The sequence below is a fragment of the Homarus americanus genome, unplaced genomic scaffold, assembly GCF_018991925.1.
Source record: "Homarus americanus isolate GMGI-L3 unplaced genomic scaffold, GMGI_Hamer_2.0 scaffold24050, whole genome shotgun sequence".
In the NCBI taxonomy this organism is placed as follows: domain Eukaryota; kingdom Metazoa; phylum Arthropoda; class Malacostraca; order Decapoda; family Nephropidae; genus Homarus; species Homarus americanus.
In genome coordinates this window covers 362,476-377,563 of record NW_024736661.1, presented here as the reverse complement: position 1 = coordinate 377,563, position 15,088 = coordinate 362,476, and the positions used below count along the sequence as shown (strand labels likewise).

The 15,088-nt window shown below is 46.2% G+C and overlaps 1 protein-coding gene across 3 annotated transcripts in view; it reads right to left on the bottom strand.

Moving 5' to 3' along the window:
* Positions 1–15,088, bottom strand: part of LOC121872356 (neuronal acetylcholine receptor subunit alpha-4-like) — a 39,421-nt gene that overhangs the window by 3,457 nt on the left and 20,876 nt on the right. For 2 of the 3 annotated variants that reach the window (XM_042375079.1, XM_042375078.1), the window contains exons 2-5: positions 3,155–3,276; positions 1,862–1,906; positions 1,364–1,473; positions 985–1,201 (exon numbers count right to left, since the gene is read on the bottom strand). In XM_042375079.1, the coding sequence (XP_042231013.1) occupies positions 985–1,201; positions 1,364–1,473; positions 1,862–1,906; positions 3,155–3,265 (483 nt within the window). In that variant the 5' untranslated portion in view covers positions 3,266–3,276. Of the gene's footprint in view, positions 1–984; positions 1,202–1,363; positions 1,474–1,861; positions 1,907–3,154; positions 3,277–8,551; positions 8,629–15,088 lie in introns of all 3 variants that reach the window. The other variant, XM_042375077.1, reaches the window with a different exon arrangement.

Sequence of the window (15,088 nt, the reverse complement as noted above, 5' to 3'; positions counted from 1 at the left end):
TGATCTACCTACCCAGCACCACGAGCAACGCCATCTAGGGACGAGACACGAGTATGACTCGTCTTAGTTACCACTCCGGGGTTTCCCTTCTCCATATCCTGGTTGTTGCGTCACTTCCTCCAAGACTTCTTTGTCAGCTCGAGTTCGAGGCGAGAGCACTACACTCTGGGAAGTGACCACAGGATCACCTATCCTGGAAACCTACCGCACAGTGACTACCACCGTCTTCAATACTCAGCCTTACTCGTCAGCCATCTCAGCTCCTCACTTAAGTATTTGTAATCTTGTATTGCCTCTCCACCTCCACCTTGCTTCACGATTGTTTTATGTTGTATTAATATGTATATACTGTTAATGTTTAGGTTAAGTATGGTTAAGGGTAATTTATAGGAAGCTGAATATTTTGTTAAGGAATTTATGGTACTTTATTATACACAACGAAAACTCGCATCCTTTGTCTACCCTTTTATAGTCCGATTGTCTTTGTTTTTTTATTGTTGTTACCTGTTGGGATCTGGGTAGACTTTTAACTATATTCTAAATCCCCAACTCTTAACAAGTAGCTTCAAAATCCTCGACACAATGGACTACAGGTCATAGTAAACACCTTTATCGTCTCTGTGGGGCAAATTACTTGGTACCAATTTCATGTAAACAACTGCCACCAGGATTTCAAGTCAACAAGTAATTTATGATTGCTTATGATTTATTACTGATGGTAGTTTATGAAAGTTTATTAAGTGTTGTTAAGTAGGTATATCAATATTGAACGATGTACTGGGGAATATATCAGAGTGTTTCGTTTAGTGTTTCAATCATTGCATAGATAGAAATGGTGATGTTTAGACCTCAAGCCATTCCACCCATTCAACCCACTCCACCAACCTAACCCAAACCTACCCATCCCACCTAAGCCAACCTACTCCACCCCCACTCACTTTCGCCCACTCCTCCCACTCACTTTCGCCCACTCCTCCCACTCACCTCAGGCTTTTCGTCCATAATCTGTGGATCAATAGTGTGACCATCGTGGACCCAGGAACCAATAGTGAGGGTACAGTTGTGTGTGTCGTGAGGCCAGTAGGTCAGGTCCATGGCGCAGGTGAAGTGAAGCTGTACTGGTGGGACGAATAACACCCGGCCATTGCTGAACACTATGAGCAGAGTGTCCCCGAAGGATAGAGACTCTCCTATCCTGGCACTAGAGGGAGAGAAATGAGGTTAGGTTAGGTTAGGTTAGGTTAGGTTAAGTTAGGTTAGGTCTTTTGTTCACCAGAAGCATATGACAGATTAACAACAGATGTCTAACAGGTGTACAGCAACAGGTGCACCAGAAGTGTTAAGACAGGTGTAAGCGACTCACCTGTTGTAGATGTCCAGGTCAGGCTTCCACAGGATCTGGTGAGGGAACGAGAGCTTCTCCAGGCCCTCGTATAACTCCGGGTCCCACTGTAGACGATGGTCCACCCACTCCTGGAGAGACGAACTGGGTTATGATGTCTCTCTCTGTCTCTTTCTGTATTTATCTGTATCTCTATCTCTATCTCTACCTCCATTTATATCTCTCTCTCTCTCTCTACCTCTTTATTTATCTCTCTCTCTCTCTCTCTCTCTCTCTCTCTCTCGCTCTCTATCTCTACCTCTTTATTTATCTCTCTCTCTCTATCTATCCCCCAGTCTCTCTCTCTCTATCTCTCATTATACAAATCTGTCTGTCTCTCTCACTCTCTGTATGACTCTCACTATCTCTTGATCTTTCTTTACTAATCTCTCTCTCTATCTCTCTTTATATAACTATCTCTCTCCCTCTATCTCTCTCTTTCTGTATGTCCCCCCCTCTCTCTCTCTCTCTCTCACTCACATTAACCATCCAGGCGTCAAGTCTTAGCGCCTGCTCATCCTCGATCTGTCAAAACGAAACAGTGTATTAGTGAACGGTAGACAGGTGTGTGGTGTATACTGTATAGTGCTATGTATACTGTATATTCATCAGTTACACACACTATGTATATTGTAAGTAAATATTTCTGAACTAGAGTATTATATTGTTATTGTTATTATTATTATTATTATTATTATTATTAGTAGTAGTAGTAGTAGTAGTAGTAGTAGTCAATATCATCATTAGTAACAGTATTAGTATTAGCTGTAGTAACATCATCACCACATACTCTCACTATCACCTTCACCCTCACCATCACCACCTACCCTCACCATCACCACCTACCCTCACCATCACCACCTACCCTCACCACCCACACCCACCATCACCACACACACCCCACCACTGTCTTCCCACCACCTCACCCCCCACCATCACCACCCACCTCACCATCACCACACACCCCGCCACCACCACACACCCTCACCATCACCTCCCCACCACCACCCCACCATCACCACCTCCACCCTCACCATCACCACACCCACCCTCACCATCACCACCTCACCCACCACCACCCACCCTCACCATCACCCACTCCACCTCACCCACCACCACCTCACCGCCCACCACCACCACACCCACCACCATCCCCACCAGCCCCACCCACCAACCCCACCACCAACCCCACCCACCCACACCCACCCCACCCACCACCCACCCCCACCACCCACCCACCAACCCCCACCCACACACCCCCACCCACCCAACCCACCAACCCACCCCACCCACCCATCCCCCACCACCACCCAACCCCACCACACACCCCCACCCACCACCCCACCCCTCACCCACTCATCCCCACCCCACCCACCACCACCACCTCACCCACCACACACCTCAACACCTCACTTACCCCTCACCCACCACGCACCCCCACCACGCCACCCACTCCCTCACACACCCACCCCACCATCACCACCCACCACCATCACCCACATACCCTCACCATCACCACCTACCCTCACCATCACCACATACCCTCACCTACCCTCACCATCACCACCTACCCTCACCATCACCACATACCCTCACCATCACCACATACCCTCACTATCACCTTCACCACTCACCCTCACCATCACCACATACCCTCACCATCACCACCTACCCTCACCATCACCACCTACCCTCACCATCACCACATACCCTCACCATCACCACATACTCTCACCATCACCTTCACCACTCACCCTCACCATCACCACTCACCATATCGAAGTGTTTGATAGTCATCCTGAACTTGACCGTTGTCTTCATGGCAGGTAGGGAGGTCTTATCATAATTCTCCAGTAGTTTGTGCCGTAGATTTTGCTCCGCCATGTATCCCAGTGCTGTAGGAGTGGTAGAATGTATGAGTGTTTGTGTGGCTGATGAGACCATACATACATACACACATACATACATCCATCCATCCATCCATCCATCTATACATACATACATCCATCCATCCATCCATCTATACATACATACATACATACATACATCCATGCATACAAGGTCACTCAATATTATGAAGTTAATTTTAATAAACATACAATATTAATTAATTATTTTCAATGTTTGTAATATCATTTTTCTATAGACAACAAAGAAATCATGACACTTTTATATTTTGTCAGTGTGTGTATCTGTGTGTGTGTATCTGTGTGTGTGTGTGTGTGTGTGTGTGTGTGTGTGTGTGTGTGTATCTGTGTGTCACTGTTTTATAGTTGAGAAAACATTTATTTTACAGCTGTTTCTTCTATCTATCTATCTATCTATCTATCCATCCGTCAGAATCCTGAAAATAACCACAGATGACCTCAGATGACCCCAGATGACCTCAGATGAACCCAGATGACCCAAGGTGACCTCAGATGACCCCAAATGACCCAGATGACCCAGGTGATGATTACTCCGGTTACAAAACATGTCTGAAACCTCCATTTAAGAACGGGTTACATAAAGGATATTTTGGTAAGTACGATTGGTATTTTTTCTCGTAATTTTCCAACATTTACAATCTTTTAATGCATTCGTTATCTTTTATTCATTAGTATTTTGGTTCCCGGGTGTATTAGAACGTTTATTCGGTAAAGTTTGCGTTGTTGTTGTTAGTTAATGAAATTCTGATTTATGGATAATGTTGGGTCGTTTTGGGCGGGAATCAAGTCTTTATTATTATTATTATTATTATTATTATTATTAGTAGTAGTAGTAGTAGTAGTTTTTTTTTTTAGTGTTGTGATTGGCTATTGGGTCAGACGTCATATATTTGAAGCGTTTCTAGTGGCTGGAAAAATTGTTACGTAACCACCAACACCAACCTCCCCAACACCCCCCCAACAACCCCTCCCCCAACCCTCCCAACACCCCCCCCCTCCCCAACACCCAAGGCTGTCAACTAACTAACCAGTGACGTTATAACAGTAATCTTGCCTTTTATAATGTCTTTACTATATTCAAAGTTCGGCACCACACTCTGTTCAATCCTAAGTCCGGCACTGCTCAGTTGTGTATTTTAAGGGTGTGTATTTCTACGTTTACATAAAGGAGAGAGAGAGAGAGAGAGAGAGAGGGGGGGCTGGGGGTGGGGGTGGTATGGTATGTGAGAGTGAATACCCAGAACACAAAAGCCCGCCATTAACACAACAAGACATCGTAAGTGGCTCCCCTAACTTACAACTAGACGCACTTTTGTTTTTTTGTTTTTGTGGAGGAGGTGACCAAGACTGACCCTTAAAGCATGAGGCTGTAAGGGTGAAAGTGGCTTGTGTTGGGGGGGATCTAAGGGGGTGAGGCAAGATGGCGGCGTCCAGTCGTATTATCATCATCATCAGCTGACTCTAAGGACGGAATTATTCTGTCCATTACAACCCTCACTAGCTGGACAAAAGTATCACTGGACAAATAAAATCACAATATACTTCATGACAAAATCCCGTTGGACATAAACCCACTAAAAAACCACGGTGGCATTAACACCATTTTCCGATTCTTTCCAATATATTTTAGGGTTTATTTTATGGTTTATTTCTGTTAAAACGATCATTTAAATGTAATAACCGGTAAAAATACGCCTCTTAGTCGTTAGCAGGGTTGAATTAAAGTGTTAGGGTGATAAGAACTATGAGAATATAAAAGACGGTGGATTTATCGTGGTTACCCCATCAAACTTAAGACGGTGCGAGTCCGTTTTCTTTTATCGTATCCCCAGGCGTAAATAGTCTCTCTCTCTCTCTCTCTCTCTCTCTCTCTCTCTCTCTCTCTCTCTCTCTCTCTCTCTCTCTCAAGTCATTAAAAAGTTATAAAAAAATAAAGTTTCATTACTTAGAAATATGACTTCGTTATCTTTACAATGGGTTCGGGGTTCTGGGCTTGAAAGGCATAGGATTCAGGGTTTAGGGTTCGGGGTTCAGTGTAGTGTTTGAGTTCAAGGTATAAGGATTCAGGGGTTCGAGGTTGAGAGTTCTGGGTTCAGGGGTTCGGAGGTTCAGTCATTAGTGTGGCGACAAATTCAATAAAGTCATGACTAGTGAACTAAATTTATCCCTCTCACCTGTCACAACTCTCACTCCTCTCACCTCTCATTCCCTCTCACCTCTCACAACACCCCCCTCACCCCTCACCCCTCTCCCTCCTCCTCACACCTCAGGGTCAGCAGCAGTAAACTAGAGGTGACGGCACCCAATTGGCACTATAGATGGCACTCATTTTCAGGACTCGTGCGGTAGATTGGCACCGTTGTTGTAAGGTAGTAACTCAGTGCCACTCTTACCCTACCAGTCAAAGGCTTGTAAGTTAAACTGGCCTTCTAACTGGTAATGTGGGGACGTATCTAACTGGCTTGGTAACTGTGAAGTGAATCCGAAGCATTTAATGGGTAGAATAATGAATCATTGTTTACTGCTTCGGGTTCACGAATCTGAATCTTCGGGTTCGTGGCTCAGTAGGAGAGACAGACACCCAGACAGACCTAAACATTAATGACATAATACCACAACGTAAACACCACCAAGTATACACACAAAACATGTAGGAATAATATACTTAACATTTTGTCTAGTGAGGTAGATTCATACACACAGGATTTTACATTATACACAAACTCTCGTATTTTACCCAGTCGACAAACTCTTATTTCTTGAATATATATACGACGTTACAAGATCTTTTTTCACTTGTGTTGGGAAAGCCTTGCGTCAGATCATGTTTCTCATTGCGTCATCCCTTGTTTCTCAGTGCATCAGTCCCTACCTCATTGCGTCTTTTTCTGCCTCTCATTGCGTCAGCCCATACCTTATTGCGTCAGCCCCTGCGTCTCATTTTATAGGTCATGGGGGCAAAGTTTAGGTCAGGCATACATGACACGAGGCATTAAGGAGAATATCAGTCAAGTTTAGTTAGTTTTTTATCTTATGTTACGAAAGATTATTGGCACACACACACACACACACACACACACACACACACACACACACACTCAACCTTACACCACCCCGACATAAGGCAGAGAGTAGTGTGTGATATACCACCCTCTTGTCCTGAAAATTTCCATCTTGGCAAAAATGTATTGCAATGTTGCACAAGTTGACTTCATTAGATCGTGAATGTTGCAAGGACACCAATGAACCGTATTCTCTGTAGTTCTTAAGATATTGTTACTTTTTTCACTTAATTGTGTCGTGGAAGAGTCAAAGTGGGGTTTTGATGCCATCTTGTGTGACAGGTAAAGCAGACAGGTAAAGCAGACAGGTAAAGCAGACAGGTAAGGTAATTAATTGACCTTATAGGGTACTACAGTAAAGAGGTAGATTCTTAAAGGTTCCTACGTTCATTTTTTTTTATTCTGGACACATCATGATTTATTTCTCTCTTACACCACGACCCTCAATTGACAACTAAAATGGAGATGACAAGACACTGAGACTGTATCAACACTCTGTGATTTTCTTAAGTCAGGAGAAATGGTCGAGTGCCCGAGACAATTAAGGTCATGCTTCTGAAATACACTTACGATTATTTATGTCATTTGTCGTAAGTTGAGAGAATAATATAATTTACTTGTTATTGTATTCGCTTGTCTGTCTGTCTGGTTGTTTGTCTGTTTCTTTCCCTCTCTCTCTTTCTTTAAGTCTTAATGATATGCTTTTTCAACACTCCTCCAACACCCCCTTCCTCTCCTCCAACACCTCCAACACTTCTTCTTTCCTCTCATCCAAGCAACACCTCTTCCTCTCATCCAACACCCCTTCTTCCCCCTCCCCAACAATTCTCCAACACTCCTTTCCTCTCCTCCAACACCCTCCAACACCCCCTTCTTCTCTCTCTCCAACACCCTCCAACACCCTTTTCCTCTCTCCAACACCCTTCCAACACTTCTTCTCTCTCCAACACCCTCCAACACCCCCTTCCTCTCCTCCACACTTTCTCCTCCAACACTCCTTCCTCTTCCTACCACCCCTCCAACACCCCTTCCTCTCTCCAACACCCTCCAACACCCTTCCTCCAACACTCCCTCCAACACCCCCTTCTCTCTCCAACACCCCTTCCTCTCCTCCAGCAACACTTCTCCAACACTCTTCCTCACCTCCAACACCTCCCTTCCTTTCTTCTCCAACACCTTCCAACACTCTTCCGCTCCTCCAACACCCTCCAACACCCCCTTCTCTCCTCCAACACCCTCCACCCCTTTCCTTCTCCAACACCCTCCAACACTCTTCCTCTCTCCAACACCCCTTCCTCTCTCTCCAACACTCCTCCAACACCCCCTTCCTCTCTCCAACACCCTCCAATGCTCCCTCTTTCCTCTCCTCCAACACCCCTCCAGCACCCCTTCCTCTCCTCCAACACCCTTCCTTCCCTCCAGCACCCCTTCCTCTCCTCCAACACCCTTCCTTCCCTCCAGCACCCCTTCCTACCCTCCAACACCCCTTCCTCTCCCCCAACATCCCTTTCTACCATTTAACCCTTTGATGACTGATTTAACCCTTTGCTGACTGATTTAACCCTTTGCTGACTGATTTAACCCTTTGCTGACTGATTTAACCCTTTGATGACTGATTTAACCCTTTTGGACTCAAAGAGTTTAGCTACGACGTGAAGATATATTTTAAAAGAGGTAAAACTGGGGTCTGGTAGAACTGGGTCCCACAAGAACTGGGATCTAGTATTGAATTGAATTGAAACATTTTATTTAGCCAGAAAAACACAGATACACAGAGTGGATAATAATAACAATATTAACATGGCTGAGCCAGTTGAGAACCTGAGCTCTCTTTTAGGCACCTCATATATACTATACATTTATCTCAAGGAAGTATTATGTAACATTTAGTATCATCTGGAATAGTACAATAGCATGGTGGTAACAAGAACATCTCATAATGTTACCACTGTTATCACTTCAATATTTATTTATTTTATTTATTTATTATTTTTTTTAGTTTATTTATTTAGTATTTATTTATATATACATAAATTACAGTGGAATTGAAAAACATAAGTATAATGGGGGAGCAGTACCTGGGTTGTACAGTATTAAGGTTGAACAAGAGGAGAGAGCTGTCAGGATTATGTCTAGTTGGCAAATATGTTTATTGCAATGGTAATTTCTTATCTATTTACATGATTTGGGGTCCGCTAGAACTGGGGTCCATTGGTGCTGGGGCCCGCAAGAACTGGGGCGCCTGGTGGTGTTCATCCTGTATTTAACATAACAACACATTAATGCGGTGGTGTTCCTCCTGGGTGGAAAGTTCTCTGGGGCTTCGTTGATTGGCTGAATGTTGTAGTGTTTTGATGACGTCACCAGAGAGGGAGGGACGGAGAGGACAGGAGACGGAAAGAAGAGAAGAGTTAGAGATAAAATACGAGAAGGAGAGAGGGAAAGAAGAGATAGAACAGAGAGAGAACAACAACTCAGCTTTAACTTCTCCCTCCCTCCCTCCCTCCCTCCCTCCCTCACCATTAAAGGAGTCAGAATTATTAGGCCCGAAAGATGATTTTTCCTCTGTTGTGATTTCCGACTCTCATTGGCTGCTGATTATGCCTGTTGCGCGTCTGATTGGCTAGTTTCTTTGGATCTGTCTGCTGATTGGCTGTGACCTGTGGCTGCTATGTGTTGATTGGCTGTTATCTGTTGCTGCTGTGTGCTTATTGGCTGTTGCATGTGGCTGCTGTGTGCTGATTGGCTGTTGTCTCTGCTGCTATCTGTGTTCTGAGTCCTGATTGGCTGATCACTTAGAACTGCATGTTGTGAATGGTGTAAAAATATGAGAGAGAGAGAGAGAGAGAGAGAGAGAGAGAGAGAGAGACAAATTGGCTGTCAGTCATCAGGTAGGGAGATGTATCACGTCAAAGTGTGCCGCAGGGTGGAGTCTTGTCTCCCCTGCTGTTTCACTGTCTGAGTTAACTCACTCCTAACACTCTCGCTCTCTCTTTACCTAGTGATTTGAGAAGGAATCCGTCTCTCTCTCTCTCTCTCTCTCTCTCTCTCTCTCTCTCTCTCTCCTCTTCCTCGTGATGTCAGAACGAATCCATCAGACACACTTAAGATGCAACACCATAAGACGTGATGGGATAAATAACGTCCTCGGTTAGGTTAGGTTAGGTTAGGTTACCACACCAAGATGAATTCCCCAAGGCGATGACATGAAGAATAGCCCCTAGTTTATTTTACCTGTAGATTAGCCCCTAGTTTATTTTACCTGTAGATTAGCCCCTAGTTTATTTTACCTGTAGATTAGCCCCTAGTTTATTTTACCTTCCTCTCCGTGTTGTAATCATTAAAGAGCTTTATAATGAACAGATGGACGAGGATTTATCATAATTACGGGTACAAAGAAGTATTTCGATTCCATGTTGACAGTAAGGGAGAAAAAATAGGAAGGGTAGGAGGGAGGGTAGGAAGGAGGGAGGGTAGGGGGAGAGAGGGAGTGTAGGAGGGAAGGAGGATAGAGGGAGGGAGGGAGATGGAGGGAGGGAGGGAGATGGAGGGAGGGAGGGAGAGTTGGTTAAATGGAAAGTTGGAAAAAGGATAGAAGATAAGGAATGAGTGAGACGAATAGAGAGAGAGAGAGAGAGAGAGAGAGAGAGAGAGAGAGAGAGAGAGAGAGAGATACCCTAAACAACAACAAAAATAAAATAAACAGATAATGTCTCTCCCTCCTACACGTATCTCTCAAGTATCTGTCTCCGGGATCTCTTGAAAACATGTTAGTGGGGCTTTTAATAAATTAGATCTCTCCTGTGTGTGTGTTACGTTACTTCCGCTGTTATTTGACCCTGAAGTATGACAGGTGTTCATCTAACTGTGTATAGGTTAGATAGATAGATAGATAGATAGATAGATAGATAGATAGATAGATACTACGCTGAACAAACCCACACGAAACAGGGCTAGACTGTCAACAAACCCTCTCATTGGTTAACATCCCCATGACGTATTGTGTCGTGGCGTCCTGTGAGTGGCTGTCTCTATTCAGGTTAACACTATTTCGTCCTATCACATAACGAGGCGGGTGAGAGGGCAAGACGACGCAGGTGAGGCGCTATCAGGTCAAATTGGGTTATTTAAGATAATTTTGGACCATTTTTCTCTCTAAAGCAACAAGTCAGAGGAGAAAATTGGGCGTTAAACAGATTTTTCCGATTTTTCTCAGATTTTGTCGGCGATTGTGAGATAATTGTATTTTTTTTATCTTGACTTTGTTGGATGAGGGAAGTGTATCTATGTAGAGTCTTGGGTGGGTTGACGCCCGAGAGAGAGAGAGAGAGAGAGAGAGAGAGAGAGAGAGAGAGAGGCGCCAGGTTGACTAAATAGAGGTGTTGATGGGGGCGACTAGTCTGTCACTTAATAGAAATGTGTGTGTGTGTGTCTGTGTGTGTGTGTGTGTGTGTGTGTGTGTGTGTGTGTGTGTGTACATGAACGGGTTTCAACACACACATAGATGTATAATCAAATTTAGTCTACATGTCAGGTAAAACTAATTAACCTGAAAACTTCCGTGAGACATGATTCTGAACACAGGTAATTAGATCAATACCTGTGTTAAGTCATACCTTCTCGTCTGTCTGTCTGTCTGTCTGTCTGGTGATGTATACAGTAGTTGATGAAAAAGGTGTTCGATATTGTGCCAGATTCAGACTGCACCTTTGATGACCTCCTAATTGGCTGCGACCTTTATCGTGACCTCAAAATGGGACTTAATATCCACATAAACTCAGGTAGGTAATTGTGTTCACCAGGTGGGCAAGGTGAAAGGGCTCAGGAGTTCTCAATACTAACAAGCGGTAGAGAAATGTTTCTTAAAAATCTGTTTCTGATAATTACGCATCGACACATGCCTCAAGGGTAGACCAAACAGTTCGTTATAACAACAAAACACATACCAAGACAAGTGACGACTAAAGTCAAGGATAACAACGAAGAGACCTGTTTGAACGCCTACAGAACTAGTTTTTGTGGCAGAGAGATACATTAATGGCCGCAGCGGAGGGGGGTACTGCGGCATCACAACACGGAGCGATAAACTAATGGGAACTTTTGTTTTTATTTCCAATTCATTTATTTTATTACTCCTTCAGTTAAATGCATCGTTTTGTAGAAATACTAAATGATTTTCTGGTAATTTCTCGCTTATAAGACGTTGTTCAGCTGTACAAGGCGTTCATATATCTATTCTTACAGGGGCTTCACGCCATGTGCCCCGAGCTATAGACTACGCTTACGTCTTCTCGTCACCTGAATTCCTTCCTGAGTACAATATCAGGAACCTTCAAGTGATAAGAGCTCTAAGCATTATAACAAACCTCGAGAATTAAGTCTAATGAAACATAATACCTTTTCTCCATTATGCTGAACAAAACTTTGGGTCATAATACTGTCTTTATATTTTGAATAGTAACGACTGTAGACATGAAAAACAGCTTAATATTTTGATAAGGTTTACTAGTACTAAGTATTTTGGCAAAGTTATGAAAGTTATAAACAGTGTAATAAATTAAAATCTATTAAATGATACAAAGAGGAACATATCTCACGGGAGTTAGAGACGAGATAGGTGCCAAGGTTGAAACTCCCCCTGTAGCAGTCTCCTGTAGCAGTCTCCCCCTGTAGCAGTCTCCCCCTGTAGCAGTCAGTCCCCTGTAGCAGCTCTCTCCCCCTGTAGCACTCTCCCCCTGTAGCACTCCTCCCCCTGTAGCACTCTCCCCCCTGTAGCAGTGTAGCACTCTCCCCTGTAGCAGTCTCCTCCTCTCTCCCCTGTGGCAGTCTCCCCTGTAGCACTCCCCCCTGTAGCACTCTCCCCCTGTAGCAGTCTCCCCCCTGTCCCCTGTAGCTCTCCCCCTGTAGCAGTCTCCCCCCCTCCTCCCCTGTGGCACTCTCCCCTGTAGCAGTCTCCCTCCTGTAGCAGTCTCCCCCTGGCACTCTCCCCTGTGGCCTCTCTCCCCTGTAGCAGTCTCCCCCTGTGTGATCTCCCCTGTGCATCTCCCCCTGTAGCCTCTCCCCCTCCTCCTGTAGCAGCTCCCCCTGTAGTCTCCCCTGGCAGTCTCCCCCTGTAGCAGTCTCCCCCTGTAGCACTCCTGTAGCAGTCTCCCCTGTAGCACTCCTCCCCTCTCCCCCTGTAGCATCTCCCCCTGTAGCACTCTCCCCCTGTAGCAGTCTCTCCTCCTGTGAGGCCTCTCTCTCACTCTCCCTGTAGCAGTCTCTCCCCCTGGCAGTCACCCCCCTGTGAAGTCTCCCCTGTAGCACTCTCCCCTGTGATCTCTCCTGTAGCAGTCTCCCCTGTGGCACTCCCCCTGTGGCCCCTGTAGTCTCCTTGCAGTCTCCTCCCTGTAGCAGTCTCCCCCTGTAGCACTCTCCCCTGTGGTCTCCCTCCTGTAGCAGTGATCTCCCCCTGTGGCACTCTTCCCCTGTGTAGCACTCTCCCCCTGTAGCAGTCTCTCCCCTGTAGCACTCTCCCCTGTGTGATCTCCCCTGTAGCAGTCTCCCCTGTAGCACTCTCCCCTGTAGCAGCAGTCTCCCCCCTGTGCAGTCTCCCCTGTGGCACTCTCTCCCCTGTGAGCTCTCCCCTGTGATCTCCCCTGTAGCACCTCTCCCCTGTGGCAGTCTCCCCCCTGTAGCAGTCTCCCCTGTAGCAGTCTCTCTCCCTGTAGCCCCCCCTGTAGCACTCTCCCCAGTCTGTAGCAGTCTCCCCTGTAGCACTCTCCCCTGTAGCAGTCTCTCCCCTGTAGCACTCTCCCCTGTGCATCTCCTCCCTGTGTAGTCTCCCCTGTAGCAGTCTCCCCCCCCTGTAGCAGTCTCCCCTGTGCTGGCACTCTCCCCTGTAGCACTCCTCCCCTGTAGCACTCTCCCCCCCTGTGCACTCTCCCCTGTGGCAGTCTCCCCCTCCCCCTGTAGCACTCCCCTCATCTCTCCCCCTGCAGTCTCCCCTGCCAGCAGTCTCCCCCCTGCTCCTCTGTAGCCTCCTCCCCCCTGTCTCCCCCCTGTAGCAGTCTCCCCCTGTAGCAACTCTCCCCCCTGTGAGTCTCCCCTGTAGTAGCCTCTCCCCTGTAGTCTCCCCTGCGCCTCCCCCCCCTGTGTCTCCCCCTGTAGCACTCTCCCCTGTCTCTCCCCAGTCTCCCCTGCAGTCTCCCCCTGTGCAGTCTCCCCTAGCCTCCTCTCCCCTGTGGCACTCTCCCCCTGTAGCACTCTCCCCTGTGCCCCCTCTCCCCTGTGGCACTCCCCCCTGCTCTCCCCCTGTGGCCTCTCCCCCCTGTGTGATCTCTCTCCCCCCCTGTAGCACTCTCCCCTGTGGCGGTCTCCCCCCTGTAGCAGTCTCCCCCCTGTGCACTCTCCCCCTGTGGCACTCTCTCCCCCCCCTGTAGCACTCCCCTGTCTCCCCCTGTAGCACTCTCCCCTGCAGTCTCCCCCTGTGGCAGTCTCCCCCTGTAGCCTCTGTGGCTCTCTCCCCCTGTGGCACTCCTGTGGCCTCCCCTGTGGCACTCTCCCCTGCTTGGCAGTCTCCCCTGTGGCACTCCCCCTGTAGCAGTCTCCCCCTGTAGTCTCCCCTGTAGCAACACCTCAACATGAGTCTCGTCTTAATCCTGATCCCGGAGCCAAGATTTTTCAGGGTCGTTGGCCACAGTCTGCGGTGGTCAGGGAAATACTGTTTTAGTGGTAGACCCTTTAAAATTAGTGTTGTACAGACCCCTTTAAAGTACGTGTTGTGAAGTGGGCCCCTTCAAGTACGTGTTGTGTACAGTAGACCCTTTAAAATACGTGTTGTGTACAGTAGACCCCTTTAAGTGATGTTTAGTGTACAGTAGACCCCTTTAAAGTACGTGTTGTGTACAGTAGACCCCTTTAAAGTACGTGTTGTGTACAGTAGACCCCTTTAAAGTACGTGTTGTGTACAGTAGACCCCTTTAAAGTACGTGTTTATAGACTTTAGTTGTTGAAGCTCATAAAATGTATATAAACAACGACAACAATAACAACAACAACAAGAACACTACTACAATAACAACAACACCAACAACAACAAAAACAACAACAACAACAACAACAACAACAAGAACACTACTACAACAACAACACCACCAACAACAACAAGAACACTACTACAATAACAACAACACCAACAACAACAAAAACAACAACAACAACAACAACAACAACAAGAACACTACTACAACAACAACAACAACAACAAATACAACAACAACAACAACAACAACAACAACAACAACAACAACAAAAACAAAATCAACAACAACGACAACAACAACTGCTACTTGGTGTTGTGTCTACCTGACTTACTCAAGCTACGAGACAAAAATGAGACGAAAATAATGGAGGTGAAATCAGGCAGAGACTCGACCGTGATAGAAAGTACATAGAGGCAGACAACAAGAGGATCCACCTGAGGATTAGACACCCCAATTTATTTCACTTGAAGATTAACCACCCATGAGTTATCTGGGGGTTAGGTTAGGTTAGGGTAGGTGAGGGTAAGGTAGGGTAGGGTAGGTTAGGGTAGGTTAGGGTAGGTGAGAGTAAGGTAGGTTAGGGTAGGTTAGGGTAGGTGAGAGTAAGGTAGGGTAGGGTAGGGTAGGGTAGGTTAGGTTAGGGTAGGTTAGTGTTAGGGTGTCTAATCTTCAGGTGATCACAATAAAATCAGT